Source organism: Plecotus auritus (genome assembly GCF_963455305.1).
Source record: "Plecotus auritus genome assembly, chromosome: 1".
NCBI lineage: Eukaryota > Metazoa > Chordata > Mammalia > Chiroptera > Vespertilionidae > Plecotus > Plecotus auritus.
Window position 1 is genome coordinate 220868845 of NC_137770.1, and position 25645 is coordinate 220894489.

Sequence of the window (25645 nt, forward strand, 5' to 3'; positions counted from 1 at the left end):
ACTTTATCTTACTTTTCTGCTGTTTCTGCAGCTTTTTATTTTTTTTCTTTATTGATTAAGGTATTACATATGTGTTCTTATCCCCCCATTGCCTCCCACCCCCCCCATCATGCCCTTCACCCCACGGGTGTCTGTGTCCATTGGTTAGGCTTATATGCATGCATACAGGTCCTTTGGTTGATCTTTCCCCCTTGTTTCTGCAGCTTTTTAAAAATGGCTGCCACATAGTAGGCACAGTGTTCAATTTCTAATGAATGTATGTGTTGAATGAATAAGTGAACTACTGAACAATGGACGTACTGATTTGCTCATGATATCTGTAATGAGAAATTTCAGAGGTGATAATTCTGTTGTAATTGTATGAAAGGACTAAAAACCTTTCACTCATTAACTGTTGAGCACTTTTCTTCCCTGTTACGTCATTCAGTGGGCATATAAGCATGTGATCATGAACCCAGGCAGAGGAAGAAAGAAAGACTATATGTCAACACACTCAGTAACCCAGTAGTCACTGGTCAACAGGTGAGTGCCAGGTACAGTAGTTGCTGGCAACCGAGTACTAGTATAGTCACTATTTATCTTTTCAAATGAGATTTTGTTGTGACCACAACCACCATTTGGCCCTGTGACCAGTTCTGGGTGCAGGTTATGTCAGGCAGCCGTTGCTGTGAAATGTCTGGCTCCAGTAGGGAAATTTTCTATTTTGTTTTTAAACTGTCCTGTTTTTCTAAACAAATGAGATTTGACTTTTTTCCTTCCTGGTGCCCAGTAGATACTAATTTCACAGGACTTTGGAGCTGGAAAAGAACCTAAGATTATTAGTCTACCTTCCTCACTTTACAAGGGAAGAGAATAACCCCCCAGGGAGTAAGTGGTTTGCTTGGGATCACATAAGTAATCAGTGGAAGAACCTGAGCTTGTCACACAACCACTAAGAGGGTTTAATGGCCTTAGGGGAAGGTGAGCACGTGTTCACTTAGGGGCTGTGACTAAGGTGCTGACCATTATCATCCTATGTTTTCTTGATCAAGAAAATTATTGCTGGAAGCTGAAATGGTATATCCTTATTAATGCTGTTTGTATGTCCTTATTTAGTAATACAAATATCTCCTTGTAGCGCATCCAGTAGCTAAGACCTTTTGCATGACTTAAGGGCAATGAAAGCCCCACTTTCCATGAAGTCTCCATGAGAACTATCGGTCGATCTGGGCCTCTCCTCCACATGCCTTCTGTGAGGGGAAGACACAAAAGCGGACTCCATTCTTAGTAAGTCTTTGGGAGGCAGGACAGGTAGATTAAGAGCTACTGGTGGTCTTTAATGATTTATGTGCATAAGCTCTCTGAATTATTAAACAGATCCCAAGAGGCATAGCTTCCCTCCTTAAAGCAAAGGACAAACTGTGTATAGGAAGGAATGGCAACTGTACCATCTTAGTTTTACCTTCTTTGGGGCAGAGTGGTGGAAGGATCTTCTGCCAGTTACCTTTGCCATCTCTGTACATCAGCATCTCAGTGAAGGCATTGCCCAGGTATGAGCACAGAGCTCTTTTTTTAAAAAATATATTTTTATTGATTTCAGAGAGGAAGAGATGGGGAGAGAGAGATAGAAACATCAATGATGAGAGATAATCATTGATTGGCTGCCTCCTGCACGCCCTCTAGTGGGGATGAGCCCGCAACCTGAGCATGTGCCCTTGACCAGGAATCGAACCGGGCACCCTTCAGTCCACAGGCCAACGCTCTATCCAGTGAGCCAAACCGGCTAGGGCGAGAGCTCTTGATACGATCATCATAGCTGTTGAAGGTGGCTATTTGAAGATGAAAAAAAAGAAAAAAAGAAACATAAAAATAGAGTTGTTGGGTGGCTGTCAGGTTGAATGTAGGGAATGTGTTTTCATACATAACCCAGAAGGAATATGAGATCAAAATTGCTACCACCCTTCCTGCAAGGATTGGTTCATTCATTCCAATAGAAGAGCCTTGTTTCTCTTCTACACAGAGGGAGTCTGGGTAGATGAACTACCATATGTCCAAACATATCCTGCCTATTTCTACAATGTAAGATAAGAGCTCATTGCCGATTCTAATTATAGCAGTTACAAACTCTCCCATTCCAATAGTAAGAAGCCAGTCTTATTCCCAGATGTCTTCATGAAATACTCCTGTGGACCTCTGAGGTTGGATGCATTCACTCAGGTATCCCTGAGAATCTCTATGCCTTGATCACTGCTACCTGCTATTAGGTACATACACAAGGTGTTACCTGCAACCTCTGGCCTTCAGACATCTTAGGAGTGGGCCTCAGGTGCCTGTGGCACTGCTGTGTGTCACTGCTGGTGAAAGAGCCTGTGCGGCCAAGCTCGCTGGAGCCCTGAGTAAACAGGGCAAGGGTGACCACCATCTCCCACTGTCTGAGTGCCTCACCTCCTTGTCTTTGGTGCAGATCTTCCTCCTCGAGTGTCATGGCTGCTCAGGGATCGTACTGATGGCCCCAAGGGTTGTGCTCCATATCAGATTCACATGCCCTACCTTTCCAAGGCTTTTCCATCATGCCTGAGTGAACAAAGCCTATGAAATCCGCAGTATCCTGTGCCTAGAACCATTCCGTCCCTCTACTGGTCCTACCCTTTATTTTATTTTTCAACTACAGTTTACATTCAATGTTGTTTTGTACTAGAGGCCCGGTGCACGAAATTTGTGCACTGGTGGGGGGAGGGTGCCTCAGCCTGAGCCACACCCTCTCACAGTCCAGGAGCCCTCGGGGGATGTCCAACTGACAGCTTAGGCCCACTCCTCAAGCCATCAGTCTGACATCCTTAGCACTACAGCGGAGGCAGGAGAGGCTCCCGCCACCACCGCTGGGCTCTCCAGAAGCTGTGAGCCCGGCTTCTGGCTGAGTGGCACTCCCCCTGTGGGAGCGCACTGCATCCTGCATTGAGCATCTGCCCCCTGGTGGTCAGTGTGCATCATAGCGACTGGTCATTCCACCCTTCGGTTGATTTGCACATTAGCCTTTTAATATAGGATTAGTTTCAAGTGTATAGCATAGTGCTTAGACAATCATATACTTTACAATGTAGTCCCCTACATATTTCAAGTACCCACCTGGCACTGAACATTTCAGTATTGCTGACTATATTCCCTATGTTGTACTTTACATCCCCAGGACTGTTTTATAACTACCAGTTTGTACTGCTTAATCCCTTCACCTTTTTCACGCAGCACCCCTAACCCTCCTTCCTTCTGGCAATCATCAGTCTGTTTTCTGTATCTGTGAGCCTTAACTTTTTAAAAAAAGTTTTTATTGAATTTATTATGGTGACATTGGTTGATAAAATTATATAGGTTTCAGGTGTACAAGTCTATAATACATCATCTGTATGTTGTATTGTGAGCTCACCACCCCAAATCAAATATCCCTCCATCACCATTTATCCCTCCCTTATTCTCTTCTATATCCCCTGCCCTCCCGCCCCCGCCCCCGCCCCCGCCCTTTCTCTCTGGTAATGAACCTGTGTCTATTTTATTTGTTATTTTGCTTTTTAGATTTCACATATAAGTGAAATCATGTGGTATTTGTCTTTCTCTGTCTGACTTATTTCACTTAGCATAATACCCTCTAGGTCAGGGGTGGGCAAACTTTTTGACTCGAGGGCCACAATGGGTTCTTAAACTGGACCGGAGGGCCAGAACAAAAGCATGGATGGAGTGTTTGTGTGAACTAATATAAATTCAAAGTAAAGGAGTGGAGGGGAGAGCAAGAGAACCCTCCGCTATTTCGGCTCCGTGGGCCGGATAGAACAGCCAAACGGGCTGGATCCGGCCCGCGGGCTGTAGTTTGCCCACGGCTGCTCTAGGTCCATTCATGGTTGCAAGTGATAAGATTTCATTTGTTTTATGGCTAATATTCCATTGTATAAATGTACCACCATTTTTTATCCACATCTATTGATGGGCATTTGGATTGCTTCTATATCTAGGCTATTGTAAATAACACTGCAATGAACATAGGGGTGTATATAGTCTTTTAGTGTTTGGGTTTCTTCAGCTATATATCCAAAAGTAAAATCACTGGGTGATAAAGGCAGTTTCATTTTGAATTTTTTGAGGAAACTCTTTACTGTTTTCCTCAGTGGCTGTACCATTTTGTATTCCCACCACCAGTGTATGAGACTTCCCTTTTCTCCACATCCTCCCCAGCACTTGTTTGTTGATTTATTGATGACTAGTGGCCCGGTGCACAAAATTCGTGCACATTAAAAGGGGGACCCAGAGTCAAGTCCCCGCCCACCCACATGCACCTCAAAATCACGTGAGACCCAGACCTGGCCACCCCCTCCCCCCACTGGGCTAGATCCAGACCCGGCCAGTCCCACACTTGTCAAGCCCCACCAGGAAGGGGGCTAGCCTCAGGTCCCCTGGCCTGGCACCAGGATGGGGGGCATGGCCTGAGGTCCCCCAGATGGGGCAGGGGGCGTGCCTTGAGTTTCCCCATCAAGCCCCGCCAGGTGGGGGACATGGCCTGAGAGCCACTGTCAAGCCCCTCTGGGTGGGGGGCATGGCCTGAGGTCCCCCATCAAACCCCACCAGGCAGGGGGGCACAGCCTCAGGTCCCCCATCAAGCCCCACTGGCAGGGGGGTGCAGCCTCAGGTCCCCTGTCAAGCCCCAGTGGGCAGGGGGCACGGCCTGAGTTCCCCCAACCCAGCACTGGGGGTACACCTTGAGGACCCCGTCAAGCCCCGCTGGATGGGGAACACAGCCTGAGGTCCCCTGTCAAGCCCTGCCAGGCAGGGGGGTATAGCCTCAGGTCCCCTGGCCTGGTGCTGGGGGTGTGGCCTGAAGTTCCCTGTCAAGCCCCACCTGGGAGAGGTGCGGCCTGAAGTCCCCCGGCCTGGTGCCAAGTCAGGAGGTGCGGCCTGAGGTCCCCCAGCCTGACGCCAGGGCAGGGGGCATGGCCTGAGGTCCCCTGTCAAGCCCTGCCAGGTGGGGGGGCGCAACCTGAGGTCCCCTGTCAAGCCCCACGGGGGCAGGGAAGGGCATAGCCTCAGGTCCCTGCTGATTGCTGTTTAAGGCTCCTTAAGGGAACTTGGCCTCAGCTGTTGTTGTAGCCATCTTTGTGACGGAGTGATGATCAATTAGCATATTCCCTCTTTATTAGATAGGATAGCCATTCTGACAGGTGTGAGGTGATATCTCATTGTGATTTTAATATGCATCTCTCTGAAGACTAGTGATGTTGAGCATCTTTTCATGTCTATCGGCCATCTGTATGTCCTCGTTGGATAAATGTCTATTTAAGTCCTCTGCCCATTTTTTAATTTGGTTGTTTGCTTTTTTGGTGTTGAGTTGTATGAATTCTTTATAAATTTTGGATATTAACCCCTTATCGGATGTATCATTGGCAAATATCTTCTCCTATTCAATATGTTGTCTTTTCATTTTGCTAACAGTTTCCTTTGCTGAACAAATACTCTTTAGTTTGATGTAGTCTCATTTGTTTATTTTTTCTTTTGTTCCCCTTGCCCAAGGACATATAGCATAAAAAATGTCCAAGATTTTATTGTCTGTGTTTTCTTCTAAGGAGTTTTATGGTTTTGAGTTTTACATTTTTAAAGTCTTTAATCCATTTTGAGTTTATTCTTGTATATGGAGTATAAAGATGGTCTAATTCCTTCCTTCCTTCCTTCCTTCCTTCCTGCCTGCCTGCCTGCATGTATCTGTCCAATTTCCCCAACACCATTTATTGAGTAGACTGTCTTCATAATGCATATTCTATGTTCTTGTTTCATTGAGAACAGGTCACCAGGGTAGACTTTCCCCCTCATTTTGGTGAGTTTTTCCCTTAAAGGTCCCTTATTATCAGACCTTGGTTGGGGACATACTAGTCCATCAAAATTGTTTTAATTACTCTAGCTTTCATGTTGGGGAAGGGGTTGATTCTAATTCCTTTGTCCTTTGCGGCATAGAAATTCTTGAATACACATTAATATGTGAGGAGATATGATGTCCAACTCCCCCTAGCAGCATTTGAGATCCCAATATAAATGGATATGTCAGGGGAGGAGTGACACCTAACTCCTCAGCTAAGAGCATCCAAGGGCCCAGGCCCCCAACAGTCACGTTACATAAAGTACAGGCTGAGGGTATCAGTTCAGAGCAGAGCAGAGACCTGCTGTTCCCGAGGTTCTCTGTCCAGTTGAGGTGCCAGAAACAGTCCACTTGGCGCTGTCATTAAGGAACATCTTTAAGAATGTTTAAGGTTGATATGCCTCTGTTTGATAACCCAGGTCTCAGTCTGTTTGGGCTGCTGTAACAAAACTTCATCATTTTGGTGGCTGGAAGCTCAAGATCAAAGCGCCAGCATATTCAGTGTCTAGTGAGGACCCACTTCCTGGTTCAGAGATGGCTGTCTTCTTGCTGTGTCCTCATCTGATGGAAGAGATGAGCGATCTCTCTGGGGTCTCTTTTACATGGGCACTAATCCCATCCTTGAGGGCTCAACCCTCATGTCCTAATCACCTCCCCAAGACCCCACCTCCAAATACCACCCCTTTGAGGGGTGAACTTTGGAGGGGACACAAACATTTTGTCTGTAATAATACATATGCGAAATTTTGATTCTGTGAAACGAGGAGGGAAAGCTAGTGTTGTATCTAAAACATGATGCAGTGAGAGAAAATTATGAGCCATGTGACTGACCATGGGCCAAGCTGCTGATGTGTCTAACTGTAAACTGAGGGTCAGTGTACTTACATGGAGCCGTGTGACATCCGAGTGCTGAGTATAAACCGTGATTCTCACTCCCTGCCTGTCGACCTGGAAGGCTGGCTGCCAACCGGAGGATGCCATCCAGCCGTCTTCACAAGCATGACAGGTGCTCTCAGATGCAGCCTGGGTGATTTTTTAGTGCCATATCTCACCTGTCTTTACCTGGCCTTTGTCTGTGCTTCATCTTTATTGTCCTACTAGAGGCCCGGTGCATGAAAATTCATGCACTGGAGGGGTCCCTCTGCCCAGCCTGCCCCATCGCACAGTCTGGGAGCCCTCGGGGGCAGGAGGTGACCCGGCGTTCAGGGGAAGGTGACGCCCCCATCACACCTCTGCTGCTGCCACTGCCAAGAGCGCAAGCCTCAGGTGGCCCTGGGTGGCTGGGAATCCACCATCCAAGGCTTGCCTGCACCTCGGGCCGGCCCTGGGCGGCTGGGGGGCTGAGGGGACCGGGGGACTCCGGAGGCAGGCACGCAGAGCAGCTGGACCTGCCACCCTGGTGGGGCTGAGGGGACTGGGCGCTGCCATCTTGTGGCTGTGGGCACTGCCATCTTTGTGGGCGTGACAGTCAATTAGCATATTTCCTCTTTATTGGGGGGTGGACGTCACCATCTTTGTGGGCGTGACAGTCAATTAGCATATTCCCTCTTTATTAGGTAAGATTCCCACTCCACTGCACACTCTACACTTTTCCCTGCACCCTGTGTCTCCATGCTCATGTTCCTCCCTTTGTAGAAAGCCTAGGTGATTTTCCCCGTTTGGTTCGTATAGCAACAAAACCCCACAGGCAAGCTTTTCTTATAGCACAGTTTATTACCAGCTCTTGGCTGCTGTAGTGTCCTTATCAGTGGGTGGAGAAGCATTTGCTTGCCCCAGAAAAAAAAGGCCAAATAACCACTCCTTTGTCATGTGGTATTCGTTTATTCGGCAAACGTTTACCAAGTACCTGCTGCCTGTGCCTGCTGCCTGTGCCGTGTTAGGAAGATGAGTAACACAGCACCAGTAGCCCCAGGGAGTTCCCTTTCTGGTCGGGGGAGACTGACTCACAAACAGGCAGTAAGGAAACGTTCTGGTAAGTGTTTTGCTGGAGTGGGGGGTCATGGAGGACTGTGGGGACACAGAGAAGGTTCACTGACTTTATTGAGAGACCCCAAGTTGCAGCTCTTAAGGGAGGAGTTGGCATTGGCTTGGCAGAAAAGAGAAGGCAAATGGGTACTTGAGACAGGGTACTGTTGGTGTAAGCCTCTCTAGCAAAGGGGAAGGGAATTAATCCAGCCTCACTGAATTCTCGCTAGGGTAAAGTAAGCAGTTTAAATTGTTTTATTCTTCTAGAACTTACATGTTGTCGTTTTTAAATCACTGTCAACTTTGCAATAAGCTGTTACCTAGTTGAAATTGCCTGAATCTGTTGAATTGTTACAATGATTGTGTGATGAATTGATCTCAAAACATTTTAAATTTGTTTGTGAACATAAACTCCAATTAGTGAAAAGAGTAAGATGATCATAGTGAGTTGAGTAATTGTGGTTTCCTGTTTAAACCTCATTGTTCACCTTTTTTCTGTCTTCATCCAAAAAGGAAAGAAAAAACAAAAGCGTTAAATATGTATGCTTAAATTTTTAAAATATATTTTAAATTACTTCTGTCTTGTCAGTTGTCTAAAACTATAATGTAAACCAATTTAAATTTTTTGTTACTTTTGGACATATTTTTATGTATTGGGAGGAAATAAAGTAAGTTGAACATATATGGGGGAAAGATGAACAAAAATTGGTCACTGTTTTTGAAATGGGTCAGTTTTTACATACTATTAAATGCTGCCTTTTACATTTAGTGGAAATGTTAAATGTGGGGCTTTTTCTTTTTATTATGAAAGAAACAAGAAGACCAAAAAGGAGATGCATGTAGCTTATAACAGATTTTAGATTCTGGAATAGTTATGAAATGTGGCTTTGGTCTAGAGCAGGGGTGGGCAAACTTTTTGACTCGAGGGCCACAATGGGTTCTTAAACTGGACCGGAGGGCCAGAACAAAAGCATGGATGGAGTGTTTGTGTGAACTAATATAAATTCAAAGTAAAGGAGCGGAGGGGAGAGCAAGAGAACCTGATAGAACAGCCGGATCCGGCCCGCGGGCCGTAGTTTGCCCACGGCTGGTCTAGAGACTCTCAATTCCAATAATTACAGGCTGCTGTTGTTCCTTGTGATTAAGCCCCTAGACAATAAAATGAAACGTTTCTTATCTAGTAAGAAGACTCTCTCTCTCTCTCTCTTTAAGGTTATGAGAAGACCGATGATGTTTCAGAGAAGACTTCCCTGGCAGACCAGGAAGAAATACGGACTATATTCATCAACCAGCCCCAGCTGACGAAGTTCTGCAACAACCACGTCAGGTAGGAACTGCTAAAGAATGATCTGGACCAGCCAGCACAGCCAAGTCCTGTGGGCCCTCTCCCCGCCAAAATGAAAAGCATTGCAAAGAGCTTGCGGTTACCTCAGTTAATATTGAGAGCTTACTAGCGGCCATGTGAATCAGCTATTTCTCCATAGGGGCTTAATCACCAGGAACAACGACAGCCTGTAATTATTGGAATCGAGAGCCCATCTAGCCAATAAGGAAGGAGCAGAAAGGATAAACAGCTGCTCCTGGGTAAAGCCCTTCGTGTTAAACCTGTTAATAGATTATTGTTTGGGGTTAACAAGTTTTCACATTTCAAGAAGAGGTCCTTTGCCATTCTTCACGGAGAACTCCTTTTGGCTAAATAGGTGCAAAATTTAGTATGATGGTAAGGAATGGAGGGCTGTGAGAATTACTTCATTGTTACATATTCATTCCAACAGTAATATAAAAGTATCTCTGTTATAAGCCCAATTCACTAAGTGGCCCCTGGAACCAAGTGAGCACCCCCAATGCAAACCCAGTGTTTCTCCGTTGGCAACATTCCTAAACTGGAGACATGCCCATTTAAAGTGAACATTTACAACTTAAAATTCAAGCAAGAGTAACTTTTCACAGTTTGGGGAGTGTGGCATGTGTCCCTTTAATATCCTCTCTGTTATTAACAAGAGGAAGATGGTATGTTTCTAACATCTAAACTGTGCCTGGCTGGCTATATCTGATGTGTTCAGTGTGGAGTCCTAGCCAAAGTCATAGAGGGTCCCTGAAGAAATTTCAAATCCAGGAAACTCCCCATTTCTCTGAAGTTATCCAGGGAAGGCATCTCTATTTAAAGTCTCTCTGGTCCCACCCTAACCAGTTTGGCTCAGTGGATAGCCTCAGCCTGCAGACTGAAGGGTCCCAGGTTCGATTCCAGTCAAGGGCATGTACCTTGGTTGCAGGCACATCCCCAGTAGGGAGTGTGCAGGAGGCAGCTGATCCATGTTTCTCTCTCATCGATATTTCTAACACTCTATCCCTCTCCTTTCTTCTCTGTAAAAAATCAATAAAATATATGTAAAATAAATAAAGTCTTTCTGGTCTTGCTCAAATTGCTGACTTTGTTGTGTTTTTTTTTTCTTCAATAAAATCATTGAAGATTTTATTTTCAATGAAAGTATTATACATTTTCTTAACTAAAGTTGCTCTTCATTATAAGCTATCCCCTGGTAATGTTAAAACAGGGTGGCTGACCAAGGAGAAAGAAAGAAATTAGGCAGGAAATGAAAGTCTTACTGTTTGTTTATACAGTTCCTTTCAATCCTTTTCATTCAGGTTCATGACCATTTGTAATAGTCTCCCAACTTGAAACAGAGGACAGATGCTCCTCATCTAATTTTGTAGATGGTGATACTAGAATTTTGTAAACGTTGGAGCTAATTGTGGAGCAGTTAAGTTTTATGCTACTTTCATTTTGTTTTCTAGCACTGCAAAATACAACATCATCACATTCCTTCCACGATTTCTCTACTCGCAGTTCAGAAGAGCGGCCAATTCATTCTTTCTCTTTATTGCACTGCTTCAGGTAAAGTCCTGTCGTAAAACCTCAGTTCACATCAGATGTTCTGATTTAATAAAAGCCTGTGACCAGTCTTCCGAAGCTTATCCGAACACAGAGAAATCACCTGGTTTGGGTGGACATTTCCAGCTTCTGCTACAGCCGTGTTAGAATTTCACTACCTCTTTTAGTCTTTCCATTCATTTCTATCAGCTTATTTTTAAACCTTCTTTAAATTCGATGTGGCGAGGACTATTCGTTTGGGTTCTAAGGGGGGGGTGGGGCATTTTCTTAAAATATCAATTTATTTTCGTAACAATATAACTGTCAGTTCTGAACCTTAGAATACAAGAATTATCACTTTAAATCTGTTTCTCTTTGTAGTTGTGTTAGTTGTAATCAGGGGAAAAAAGTTATATTTTATTAAAAAATAGCATACACTCATTGTAAAAGGAATTAGAAAACATATCAATGCCTAAACACAAAATTCACAACTCATTCCACCACCAAGAGGCAACTATGCTCTTAAAATCTGAGTGTATATCCTCCTTCTGGTCTTTTTTTTCCCTTGTATATTAATTTAGTGTACAAAGGGGACCACAGCGTACATATGTTCATAACCTGCATTATCAGTATTTTCCCCTGAGGTTCATTGTGCAGCTGAAATATTATATTTAACGGTCATATGATACATTAGTATATGGATATACTGTAATATATGTAACCAAGCCCCCTTTGTAGGTGTTAGTCCTACACACAACTGCTTGCCAGGAAGCGAATTAACATGTTCTTTCAGCTGCCTCTTAGACTTGAGCAAATCACCTTACCCAGTGTCAGTCTGCTAAGATAGTAAAATCAGGGAAGCATATTTTAAGAGGCACTAAGATGTTACTGTTTTTAAATGTATTATCAACTTGCTAGTTCTCACTGGATTTCTCTCTTTTTCTTTTCCTTCAAATAGCAAATACCTGATGTATCACCAACAGGTCGCTATACAACACTGGTTCCTCTCTTATTTATTTTAGCTGTGGCAGCTATCAAAGAAATCATAGAAGATATTGTAAGTACTTAATTTTTTTCATAAGTAAATGTGACTCTTTATTTTTATGTAACTATTTTAAAATATTATTTCTTCTTTCAGTTACTTCGTCCTTGACACAGGCTGCTTAAAATGCCCATTCAGCTTAGAAGTGTGTAGAATATCCTCCCACCTCTGCAGTTAATTTCTATTGATTTTTATATGATTAACATTTCCAAATGCTCGCTACAGTGTTTCCTTATGTTTGTAGTTTATTAATGAAAGAAATTAATTTGAATGAAATAATTGACTTAGAAAAAACATATTTGACCATTATTATTAATTATGCTCAATTTTCAGTTTGAACATTGTTTCAAGTTAAACAGAACCTCCAAACTATCTAAATGTAGTAAAGGGTTTCTTGGTATTTTTTATTTTTAAGTTTCTATGCCCTAGTTTTCACCTCATTAAATACCTATGATTCCTTTCTTATTTTAGTACTAAGTTTCCTTTTCTCTTATCTTGTTTTATTAAAAGAAAGTAACAGCAAATGTGCTATTTTTATTTTTCCGTAGTAGCAGAGAAAAGGGGAAGTCAGTTTCCCTTTTATAAAATACATTTCCTAAGATAAATTCAGGCTTTTCTTTTTCTTCTGTTTTATCTCTTGTTTACCTACCTTAGTTGAGGAAGTCAACATTTTTTTCGATGCCCTTTAAATAATATGCCTGTCTCAAACGACCTTCTGTCATGCCTTAGGCAAGTCAGATGGTAAGGAGAGGCCAGGCCAAGACATTCTTTAGAAAGCTCCAATTTAAAGTTACACAGACATTCATTAATATTATAGCTGCGGGGGATCCAATTGGGATCTCACTGAGAACACATGAGCCATAGCATCACTAGACCATTAGACATGGGTCAGCCGACTATTTACCAGGGATGGGGAACCTTTTTTCTGCCAAGGGCCATTTGGATATTTATAACATCATTCACAGGCCATACAAAATTATCAGCTTAAAAATTAGCCTCTATAGTTGGTCAAACGTGTAATTAATGCACCCTTAACGCCTCGGCAGGGCCAGACCAAATGATTTCGTGGGCCTTATACAGCCCACGAGCCGGATATTCCCCACCCCTGGTTTAGATCATCAGTGTCAAAAACATCCAAGTGTGTAAGAGTACAAACAGAGGTTGTGTGTGTAAAACACCAGAGTCCTCTTGATTGCAAATGACATACTTGGTGGGACCACTAGCTGAAAAGTACAGGGGCCCTCTTCTCACGCGTATTGTTCCCCACAGACTTACCACCTTTCAAATGAAGGTTGGATTTGGCACTCTATAAGGATTCATCTGTATTACAATTTTGTCTCTTTCTTTGCCTTTTGTACTCCCTTTTCTTTCTTTGTTTAACCTGGGTTTCATTGAGCATCTGTTACTTACTAGCGTTATGCTATTGTTTTTGCAAAAGTTTTTCTCATTTAATTCCTTCAATAACTTTTGAAAGTTGGATATTAACCCCATTTTAAAGGTAAGGAAACTGAGGCTTGGAGAGGCCAGGTATCTTGTCCAAGAAATTGATGGAATTTCTATCCCATCCATTGCTCTTTTTTATTTTTGTGGCGAGTCACCAATAATAATATTAATAACTGAACTTCTAGGCTCCATGTTCATGCTTTATGTCATTTACATTTATTAAATCGTATATTAACCCTTTCAAGAATAAATGGTATTATCCCTATTTTACAGATGAGGGTGAGGAGGCACAGAGTAGTAAGGTAACTTGCCCAAGGTCTTACAGCTGTTTATGTGGGGCTGTGAGAATTCAAATAAGGCTCCAGACTCCTGCCTTATAATCATTGCTCTAAACTGCCACTTCTACCCTTACCTTTTCTTTTCCTTAGCAAAGCTATAAGCTCTCTAGCTGTGTTTTTAGTACCCCTCTTTATGAAAATACATGGTAAGTAGAATGGTATCCAAGAAGTTTTTTGTTTGTTTTAACAAAATACCTATTAGAACACAGCTAATTGGGCAGTTTCTGAAGGATGTTATATTAGTACTAGAGGCCCGATGCATGAAGATTTCATGCAAGAATGGGCCTTCCTTCCCCTGGCTGCTGGCACTGCCTTCGCTCCGGCCGGAGCCGCCTTTTCGCTCCGGCCCGGAGCTGCCTTTCCACCTTCCCACACTGCCCAGAGGCCCGGAGCAGCTGGGGCAGTGCAGAACGCCGCTCGGTGCCTGCGTATGCAAATTAACCTTCCATCTTTGTTGGGTTAATTTGCATATTCACTCCTGATTGGCTGGTGAGGGTCGCAAAGGTACAGTCAATTTGCATCTTACTCTTTTATTAGTGTAGATCATGGGGTAATAATAGTATCATTTGAAGTAGCTTTTTAATAAGTATTAAGGAATGAACTAAAAAAATGGTCTGTAAGAATGGTTTAACAAGACTGCTGGAGGGAGATGTCAAGGAGGCAACTGGATATAACTGTCTGGAACTCAGATGAGAGTTTTGGCTGGTATATATTTACGTGTTGGTTGTCGTTGGAATTGCAGGTATGAATGAACTAAGAGAGTGTAGAGTGAGAAGGAGAGAGGGTAAGGGAGGGAGCCTTAAGGAATTCCATCACTGAATTACAAGCGAGGAGACAAAGGGGGCCGAGGTGCAGGTAGAAGACCTGGATGATGATGCAACAAGAAATGTCTGGGTTGGGAAAATTCCCAGAAGTAGGATCAACCAATATTGCATCCTTAAGTATCTTAAAGTTCATGGAACTATTTACACAGTCCAGTTTATTGGTGTGCTGTCAACCAAATATTGAAAATATTACATAATTCACTAAGTCTCACTGGTGTTAGTGAATTCTGATTACAAGATAGTGGAGGTATTTGAATTCAGAGAATATATAATTTTTTCTAAACTATTACTTTAGAATAATGATCTCTTAAGATACAAAGATGCTTTCTTTTTGTAGTCATCAGATTAGAATCTGCCTGTCTGGGTGGGTCCTTATGTATATTCAGCACAATTATGTCCTGACAAGTAGCCTAATTTATTCTGTGGTGGAAAGGTTGAGAAAAGGGATGCTCTGTACAGGAATTCTCTGTGTATGGAAAGTAATGTTCAGGAGCTCCTCAGGTTTCACTAAGATTAAATTTCCTGTAGAAGGGGAATGTTTCGTTAATTAGCTTTTATTTGTCTCCTTCAGTTGAATGTCTAACTATTATATATTAGAGGTACGCATTGTTTTGGAAATATTTGCACCTGCTCTGAGTATCTGCTTTTACATTGGATCATTATTCCAGTCTAAAATTTATTTTGGGTTACTGTTCATTTTCTTAAAATCTTTATTAACAAACAAAAATGAGTAAGCATGCTCTACTGAATAATATGCTCTACTGAAGCTACAAACTTAACAGAACTTTAAAAAATTCAGTTAAGAATATTTTCTGGCAAATGGTGTGCTTGCTTTTGGAAGCAATAACTTGCCTATTAAAAGTTTACATTATTACACTTTTATTTATGATAGTTTTATTCTGAGAAAGAATTGTCCCTGCATGTGGATGTGGCAAGGATTATTTTCAGTAAGCCTTCCACAGAAGCATCCCAAATGCACTACTTGCATTTTGAGCAGTTCACTGGCTGGTTATTGGGATGAAGCAAGTTCTCAATGCCAGCTATTATGCCAGTCCTCCTGAGGGTTGCTGTGTCTCCAGACTTTTCTCTTGGAAAGTGTTTTCCTATTGTGCCCTGTGCCCCTAAAAACCATCTTTCTTCTCACTGGAAAGCTTAGGAACTCATTTGTTTTGCATATGTTCCATCCTACCTTATAGTCAGGTATATGCAGCTAAATCTGAACATGGATGGGTTTTAAATGCTTGAACCTTTGAACACAGAGTCAGTTACACTCAACACTTTTTTCCAACGTCAACAGAAGCTGATGTGTTACACACAATGGTATACGTTTAGACAGAAGCTATGGAAAACCTCTCGTTTCCATTGGTCATTCAAATTCTCACCTTCCTCTGGCCTGCCGTTTCTTTTCCTTACTGCTGTAAAGCCTTGGCTTCTGTAACTCTCCAAACTCACACGCCTAGACATAGACTAACTCGCCTGTTTATTTATTTTTGTCCTAGTGCTTTTGGGAGGAAGGAGAACAGGATGTATCAGCTTAATTAGATAATGGATTTTAAAATATATTTTTTATTGATTTTTTACAGAGAGGAAGAGAGAGGGATAGAAAGTTAGAAACATCGATGAGAGAGAGACATCGATCAGCTGCCTCCTGCACGCCCCCTACTGGGGATGTGCCCGCAACCCAGGTACATGCCCTTGACCGGAATCGAACCCGGGACCCTTCAGTCCGCAGGCCGACGCTCTATCCACTGAGCCAAACCAGTTAGGGCTAGATAATGGATTTTATAAGTTGAAAATATTTCAGTGCCATTATTAAATGGTAGTTATTATAGATAATTCTCTTGGGCAATCTTTTGTGAGTTATTGAAGCAAATGACTAAGTCAGCCTTTCAGCGCAAACTCTTCTAGTACATTAAAATTTGAATCTTACCTACATGCTGATGTCAGACCTTCCGAGGACCCATACACTTGTACTCCTGGAAAAGGACTGTGGATTGCTTTCAGTTTTAAAATCCCTGATTACCCTCTGATTCTCCCATCATCACACGCGCAGCATATTTATGACATTGATATGGGTATGAAAATAAGTTAAAGAAATCTCTTGTTGTAGGTGCAATTTGGTTTTATTTATCTTGCTCACTTTTCACAGTTTTTATTTTTGCTTTTAAACTTTAGAAACGACATAAAGCTGATAATGCTGTGAACAAGAAACAGACACAAGGTAGGAATTTTACAATTTATTTCTTATATCTGTCAAATATACTCATACTAATATAAATAATCACTTCAGTTAAATGTAACTCAATTGAAAACACTGTATATCTCTTATGTTTTTGTTCCAGGGTAGATTCTTGCTGTGTAGCATTTATTAGCATGCCATTTAAATTCTCAATAGATGACTTACAGTGGTAATACTTTTGAAAGGTAACATCTTTAATATATTTCATTACCTCATAGCAATGTGCTCGTAAGTACTGTCCATAAAATCTGCAGTGGTTTTGACAGTATTAAGTGCTGCAAAATGTCTTTATTTTGTTTGTGACTTACAGATATTATTCTAGCAAAGATACTATTATAGAAAATAATTATTCTATAATTATTTAGAAACTAGAGGCCTGATGCATGAAATTTGTGCAAGGGGCTCAGCCCCCGCTGCGGCTTCATCCAGAAGGTCGTTCGGAAGGACGTCTGGTCTAATTAACATATTATGCTTTTATTATTATAGAAAACTTATAGAAAATAATAAGATTTTATGTTGCTTGGGCAAAAGGCATATTGGGAGCACTTTGATTATACTATACATGGAAACAATATATGCTCCAGAAATAAATGAAACGATTAAATCCAGGCCAGCTACTTGGAAGTGCATGACATTTGGCATGGCTCTTTGGTTGTAGGGGTCTCATTTTGATGCAGCCCAAAGCAAAATGACCTTCAACATCAGCAAATAGACTATTGTCAGATTTTTAAGAAATAGTCAGGAACATGCAAAACAGACATAGCGTTCCATCCAGGGGCTTGTCCCATCTAAGAGTCTCATCTCTCTCTGAAGTCCCCTGATGTGTTGAAGATCAGACATGTCTGCCAAAATTAGCTGATAATTAAAAACAGTATTTTTATATTGCTGTGATTTTCCTGGAACCCCATCAAAATGCCCTGCTTGTCTTCTTACCACCTTCCACCAAAGGGATTATCTGCTGGCTTTTTATACATTTGACGACGTCACATTTATTTGTCACCTGGCAAGTTAACAAAATATTTATGTTCTACTATGGACTTGGATGGATTACATGATCTCAATGTCTCTCTAAATTTTTGTGGCAAATGATGGTTTATATGTCAAATGCTATATAATTAAAGAAGGAGAGGAAATTATGGGGTAACTTGAGCTACATTTTAAATTTTGGGGAAACATTGGATGAGCAGAGGCACATGGGGAAAACATTACGAGTGGGTTGCGTGAGAAAACAGGAGGAGAGGTTATCCTGAACAGAGATGAAGGAGGCCGTTGGATTGCTTTGTGGAACCATCATTGCAGCATCAGATGAAGAAGGAGAGGCATCTCAAAGGGAAGCTAACAAGATGAAAATGTGGGCCAGGGTCCACTTCTATAGGGCCTTGAATGCCAAGCCAGGGGATTCCAAACGTCATTACGCATACTGACTAGCTGGTGAAGGTTTACAGACAGAAATAGACAGGATGAACATGCACGTGAAAGATGGGGAGCAGAACACATTGGAGTAGGAGGCTTTTAGAAGTCTGAGAATAAAGTTACTCCATGAAGGTGGGGAGAGTGAAAGCCACAGGAATTGAAAGGGAAAAACTAACTGTTTCAGGTACTGGTATTTTTGGCAACATGCAGTTTTTACATTTGTTGCTCAGAAAGTTTAGTAAAAGATTTTGAACTAATAATATGTAATTATTTTTTTCAATATACACTGGATCTTGCAGCAGAGAGTTCCGATCATTGAGGATGGGCAGTTATTTCTTTCCAAGCATTGGCCCAAGAAGTCATTGTACAGTCAAAGACTAGCTGTCATAGGTATGATTATTTTAGGCACCACACCTTGAACTGAAATGATCTATGATTTTCTAGGTACTTACATACTCTCAAAAATACTCCCTTTTTTTCTATTCTTCAGAGAAAATATTCTTTCTTGTTTATCATTCTTGGTTTATCAGATCACCCTGGATTAACACAATCAGCTTCTATAGCTAAAAATGAAGAATAAGCAAGCGAGCCCTGGCCAGGTAGCTCAGTCTGTTGGAGGGCCTTCCAGTACCCCAAAAGTTTGCAGGTTCAGTCCCTGGTTGGGGCATGTACGGGAGGCAACTGATCAATGTTTCTCTCTCTCTCCCTCTCTTTCTCCCTCCCTCCCTTGCTCTCTCTCTCTTCATCTCTCTAAAATCAATAAAAAAAAATATCCTTGGGTGAGGATTTAGAAAAAAAACAAATAGGTTAGTGAGAGAGAAGGCTTCTAACATAAGTGTATATAAAACTCATGTCAAGAATAATATATTTGGGCTTAACAGCTATAAACACCATTTTAGCAGAATACTTGGTAATCCCATATATAAGACACTATGGGATACTTGATACTTGAAATTGTTTTCTAAGGGATCGTTCCTTTTTTTCTCCCTGCTTTGTCGAATTTAAGTACTAGTTATCTTTTATATTTTGAAGTTGATAGGAGATAAGAGAAATGCTTGTAGAGGATACTGTTTGCTATCACATAACTCAAATTGCTTAATACGAAAGCCATCTGTTGTCATTAGACCAGAATGAAATTGATTTGCTTTGCCGAATTGAGGGCAGTAGTGGGTGTAGGAGTGGGAAGGGAGTATTTTTGACAGATAATTAATTTTTGACAAATATTTGAAGTATTGAGCTTAAAATTTCAATTCCTAAATGTTTACCAAGACCGTGTAATGTGTAAGAAGATACCTTTCCTTCAGATTCCAATAGTAATCCTCTGTTCTTAGAGAAATGAATATTTTCTCTCCTTATTTTGCATTGAGGCACTAAAGTGACTTTTTTCTGTCCTTCCCTAACAGCTTCAGAAATATAAACTCATAGTTTGATTTCCAACATTTCTAATCATTTAACTCTATAGCCTAGTACAGTGGTCAGCAAACCGCGGCTCGCGAGCCATGGTTTGCCGCTCTGTTGACTAATGAGTTTGCCGACCACTAGGATAAGGGCTTAATCACAAGGAACAACAACAGCCTGTAATTATTGGAATCGAGAGTCTAGGTCAGTGGTTGGCAAACTCATTAGTCAACAGAGCGGCAAACTGCAGCTCGCGAGCCGCGGTTTGCTGACCACTGGCCTAGAACATGGCTGATGCCTCATTTTCACCAGTCAGTGCACTCAATCAGGGAGCATATTTTGTACTCAACTCGGGACTTTATAAACTTTACGTGTTAGCCTATTATCAACGCTTTTGAAAAGAAGCCATTTCTTTTCCTGGAGTTATAGAGTTGGTTAGGTACATGGTTCATTGCGCTAGCAAATTCAAAATTTTATGTAGTTCTCTGAGGACATAGCTGTTGAGGGAGGGCAGAGAACACGGATGCTCAGAAGTCCGGGGAACATGAGTGAGTCTTGAGTTGTGTGGTCCACTCCTCCTAAGGGCGTGTGACCACCGTTCTTTGCGCCTGTCCTTTGGCTGTGTGCTGCTGTAGCCGTACTGGGGGTGGCAGCACGGCAAAGGCAAGTCTGCCTTCCTACTGGTCTTCGTGTTTGCCACAAAGGGGAATGTCCTGAGCAGGTGGTGTATGTGTTTGCGTAGCAAATGAACCAGTGAATGAACCATTCTCCCTACAGATGCTTGAGAAGGAAGAAACTAGGCGTGAAAGGAGCCTTCTTGAACATTCATTATCTGAGGTGTGAGCATGATGTATTTCCATAACACCGTTTCTCAGGCACTGACAAAATGCTAACGTGGCGGAAGTTCTAGTCACCTCCTCACCCTCTCTGTCGAAGTCATTACATCGTCATTTCACCCTGCTTCGCCTCCTGTGAACACCGTACTGTGTCCACTCATCAGTTCTGTTATCCAGAGACCAGAGCACTGCCATATTCAGAATGCCCCAGGTCTCCTTGCATCTAAACCTTCCTTCATTTTCTCTGACTTCTTCCCTTGATATTTGAACTCAGTATCTGACAGACCCTCTTCCGTGTTTCTGACACACACTGGAGGCAGTCTCATGGTTTCCCTAAACTGGGTTGTTCTGCCAAATTTTGCTCTGCAGGAATTTGTAAATAATAAATTCCTAATGATTAATGTAACATGTAAATTGAAGCCAATCCCCATGTGAATTTATTGTGGTTGAGCTCGTTCTCTTTTTAAATTGTAAAAATGTGCTTCTGTTTTTTATGCAATGCTGCTCTGGCTAGCATGCCAGTATTTCAGGTGGAATGACAATTTCACATGCAGTGACAATAAGGAAGCCTACGAAAGGATGGGGTTCAGGTACAGGAGAAGAAAGATATTTGGGAGAATTAAAAATGCCTCCTGATGAATTTTTGGAGAGTTTGTTCTAGGTCTGTGAAACATGCCATTGGTATTTTAATGGGAAGTGCATTGTATCTATAGATTGCTTTGGGTAGTATGGACATTTTAATGATGTTGATTCTACCAATCCATGAACACGGTATGTTCTTCCATCGGTTTATGTCTTCCTCTATCTCTTTTTTTCAGTGTCCTGTAGTTTTCTGAGTACAGGTCTTTTACCTCCTTAGTTAAGTTTATTGGTAGGTATCTTACTTTTTTTGGTGTGATGGTAAATGGGATTTTTTTTTAAATCTCTCTTTCTGTAAGTTCACTATTGGTGTATAAAAATGCCATAGATTTCTTGGCGTTAATTTTGTATCCTGCTAAATTGCCAAATTCATTTATTAAGTCTAATAATTTTGTGATGGAGTCTTTAGGGTTTTCTATGTACAGTATCATGTCATCTGCGAATAATGACAGTTTAACGTCTTCTTTTCCAAATTGGATACCTTTTATTTCTCCTTGTCTAATTGCTATGGCTAGCACTTTCAGTACTATGTCAAACAGGAGTGGTGAAAGTGGGCATCCCTGCCTCATTTCTGTTCTTAGATGAAATGGTTTTAGTTTTTGCCCATTGAGTAAGATGTTGGCTGTAGGTTTGTCATATAAGGCTTTTATTATGTTGAGGTATGATCCCTCTATTCCCATTTTGCTGAGGGTTTTTATCAAGAAAGGGTGTTGGATTTTGTCGAATGCAGACCCCGAATAGCTGCAGCAATCCTGAGAAAGAAGGACAATGTAGGAGGGATTTCGATACCAGATATCAAGCTGTATTACAAAGCCACTGTTCTCAAAACTGCCTGGTACTGGCACAGAAACAGACATATAGACCAATGGAACAGAACAGAGAACCCAGAAATCAACCCAAACCACTATGCTCAATTAATATTGACAAAGGAGGCAAGAGCATTCAGTGGAGTCAAGACAGCCTCTTCAACAAATGGTGCTGGGAAAATTGGACAGATACATATAATAAAATGAAACTAGACCACCAACTTACACCATACACAAAAATAAACTCAAAATGGATAAAGGATTTAAACATAAGACGGGAAACCATACTAGTAAAAATATTAGAGGAATTCACAGGCAGCAAAATCTCAGACATATGCTGAAGCAATATCTTCACTGATATAGCTCCTAGGGCAGCTGTGGGCAAACTACGGCCCGCGGGCCAGATCCGGCTGTTCTATCCGGTTCTCTTGCTCTCCCCTCCGCTCCTTTACTTTGAATTTATATTAGTTCACACAAACACTCCATCCATGCTTTTGTTCCGGCCCTCCGGTCCAGTTTAAGAACCCATTGTGGCCCTCGAGTCAAAAAGTTTGCCCACCCCTGTCCTAGGGCAATGGAAACTAAAAAGAAAATAAACAAATGGAACTACATCAAAATAAAAAGCTTCTGCACAGCAAAAGAAACCATCCACAAAACAACAAGAAAGCCTACTGCATGGGAGAACATATTTGCCAATGTTATCATTGATAAAGGCTCAATCTCCAACATTTACAGGGAACTCATACAACTTAACAAAAAAAAGATAAACAATCCAATAAAAAAAATGGGCAAGGGAGCTAAATAGATACTTTTCGAAGGAGGACATAAGGAAGGCCAAGAGACATATGAAAACCTGCTCAAAGTCAGTAATCATCCGAGAGCTGCAAATCAAAATGACAATGCGGTACCATCTCACACCTGTCAGAATGGCTGCCATCAACAAATGACAAGTGCTAGCAAGGATGTGGAGAAACAGGGACCCTCCTTCCTTGCTGGTGGGAATACAGACTGGTGCAGCCACTGTGGAGAACAGTATGGAGTTTCCTCAAAAAACTAAAAATGGAACTCCCATTTGACCCAGCGATCCCACTTCTAGGAATATATCCCAAGAAACTAGAAACACCAATCAGAGGATATATACACCCCTATGTTCATAGCAGCACAATTTACCATAGCTAAGATTTGGAAACGGCCTAAGTGCCCATGAGTGGGTTGAAAAACTGGTACATCTGCACAATGGAATACTATGCTGTGGTTAAAAAGAAAAAGGAATTTTTTTTTGCCGAAACCGGTTTGGCCTTGTGGATAGAGCGTCGGCCTGCGGACTCAAGGGTCCCAGGTTCGATTCTGGTCAAGGGCATGTACTGTGGTTGTGGGCACATCCTCAGTGGGAGGTGTGCAGGAGGCAGGTGATCGATGTTTCTCTCTCATCGATGTTTCTAGCTCTCTATCCCTCTCCCTTCCTCTCTGTAAAATATCAATAAAATATATTTAAAAAAAAAAAAAAAAGGAATTTTTACCATTTGCAACAGCATGGATGGAACTGGAGAGCATTATGCTAAACGAAATAAGCCAGTCAGAGAAAGATAAATATCACATGATCTCACTCATTTGTGGAATATAATCCTATCTAATAAAAGAGTAATATGCAAATTAACCATCACTCCGCTACACCCACAAGCCATGCCCACCAGCCAATCAGGAGCGAGTATGCAAATTAACCCAACCAAGATGGCTGCAGCTACAGACCCAGCAGGAGGCTTGGATTTCCCTGGCAATGGAGGAAGCCAAGCTTCATGCTTGCCCTGGCCTGCCTTGGCCTGTGCTCAAGGCTACAAAGTTTCAATTATAGAAGATAAATAAATCTCAACAAAAATGGCTGTGGCCATGGAGCAAGCAGGAGGCTTGGCTCTGCTCAAGGCTACAAAGTTTCAATTATAGAAGATAAATAAATCCCAGATCTCAGAGCCTCCGCTTGGGTCACTGGGGGGCATGGCCAGCCTGCAAACCATCACAGGCCCCTCGCCCAGGCTGCCCCACGCCCCAAGGGAACCCCCACCCTGATCTGGGACACCCTTCAGGGCAAACCAGCTGGCCCCCACCTGTGCACCAGGCCTCTATCCTATCTAATAAAAGAGTAATCCTATCTAATAAAAGAGTAATATGCAACTTGACCATCACTCCAACACACAAGATGGCTGCCCCCATGTGGTCAAAGATGGCTGCTCCCATGTGGACACAAGATGGCCACCACAAGATGGCCAGCAGGGGAGGGCAGTTGGGAGGGACCAGGCCTGCAGAGAGGGCAGTTGTGGGCAATCAGGCCAGCAGGGGAGGGAAGTTGGGAGGGACCAGGCCTGCAGGGGAGGGCAGTTGGGAGGGACCAGGCCTTCAGGGGAGGGCAGTTAGGGGCAAACAAGCTGGCAGTGGAGTAGTTAGGCATCAATCAGGCTGGCAGGGGAGTGGTTAAGGGGTGATCAGGTGGGCAGGCAGAAGCGGTTAGGGGCAATCAGGAAGGCAGGAAGGTGAGCAGTTGGGAGCCAGCAGTCTTGGATTGTGAGAGGGATGTCCGACATCCCTCAAGGGGTCCCAGATTGGAGACGGTGCAGGCTGGGCTGAGGGACAGTCCCCCACCCTCTGCACAAATTTTGTGCACCAGGCCTCTAGTACCTTAATAAAGAGAGAAAAAATGCCTGCTAATGGAATAGATTTACTTCTATAAAATGCCAAGTTTGGGTATACTCCCTGAAGGATAGTGTGCATGCATTCTACAGTGTGCATGCAATCTACAGGTGAGAATGAGTGAGAGCTACAGCTGTGACAACTGGCAGTACATGGACCACCTGCTCAGATGCTGTGGTTATATGAAGGCCATCCTTCCTACAGTTAGATTAACACCTTGTTATTGTTTGACATTAGGCATTAGAATAAAATAAGTCTTTATTTAATAAAGCAACTTTTCTCTGTTTCATTTTAATTGGGGAAAAGACCACATGAAATTCTTTTCAACTAGGCACATAGCAAAAAATAACGGGTCTCATTTCCACCTCTTTCCAGCCTTTTCACAAGTAGAATTAGTGGCTGATGGCCACTAATAAGGCTGCTTCCCTGCAGGGCACATGGTTGCTTATCTCCCACTGGAAACCAATTCACCTGTAATGTCCTTAGTGAGAAAGGTGTTGAATTGGTGTGGGTTGAATATGTTTTAGGTTATAAGCCTGAAATGACCTACAAACAGGGCTGCATCTGTCTGGTTCCTGTTCAGTCCATGTTGTACAAAGGAGCCAGGGTATTAGTCTAAGGGCCTTAAAATAGCAGCACTTTCCCGGCTTATGGAAAAAGCAAGTGCCCTGCCTTTTTGGCTCCCTGGAGGTGTCTCCACATCTGTTTATGAACAAACACTGCCAAATGTACATCAACTTAACTGTGATAGTTCTTTAAAAGTATTTGTTTCCATGATGTTAAAAATTGGGCTTAAAAACTGAGCACATATATGGCCTAAATAATTTCAGACACCGTAAGATTAACATTTTCAAATCATTACAGAGATCTTAGGATTATTTCAGTTGAACTGGTTAGATATTTTCCACATAGCTGTGGATAGAGAGGAGGTATTTATTTGTGGGAAAATATAACTCCAGATTGTTTTTTATTTGTCCTATAAATAAAAGTTGCACACAGAAGGGCAAAACCCATTGAGGAAATTTAAAGACATAGTTACTAGTAAAGTGAGAGAAGAAAAACATGTGTGATTCAAAGTTAGGACTTCCGTTATTTCACTTCATTAAGTCTTTACTGAACAACTACCTTGTGTAAGACCCAGGGCAGAAAATGCAGACAGAAACCAGTCCTGGTTTTTGCCCTATGGGATATTGTAATCTGGTAGGGAAGATAAGATGCTCACTCATACTGAATACAAGATAGGGAAACAAATAAGGGCCAGATGAGAGAAGCGGGGGAG

At 42.2% G+C, this 25645-nt stretch overlaps 1 protein-coding gene across 5 annotated transcripts in view; it reads left to right on the plus strand.

Annotated features, from left to right (window-relative positions):
• The window catches only part of ATP8A1 (ATPase phospholipid transporting 8A1), a 215598-nt gene that overhangs the window by 24341 nt on the left and 165612 nt on the right, over nucleotides 1–25645 (plus strand). For 3 of the 5 annotated variants that reach the window (XM_080676966.1, XM_080676968.1, XM_080676965.1), the window contains exons 2-5: nucleotides 9047–9161; nucleotides 10631–10730; nucleotides 11665–11763; nucleotides 16529–16574. In XM_080676966.1, coding sequence (XP_080533092.1) covers nucleotides 9047–9161; nucleotides 10631–10730; nucleotides 11665–11763; nucleotides 16529–16574 — 360 coding nt within the window. Of the gene's footprint in view, nucleotides 1–7697; nucleotides 7842–9046; nucleotides 9162–10630; nucleotides 10731–11664; nucleotides 11764–16528; nucleotides 16575–25645 lie in introns of those variants that run through there. The other 2 variants (XM_080676964.1, XM_080676967.1) reach the window with 2 other exon arrangements.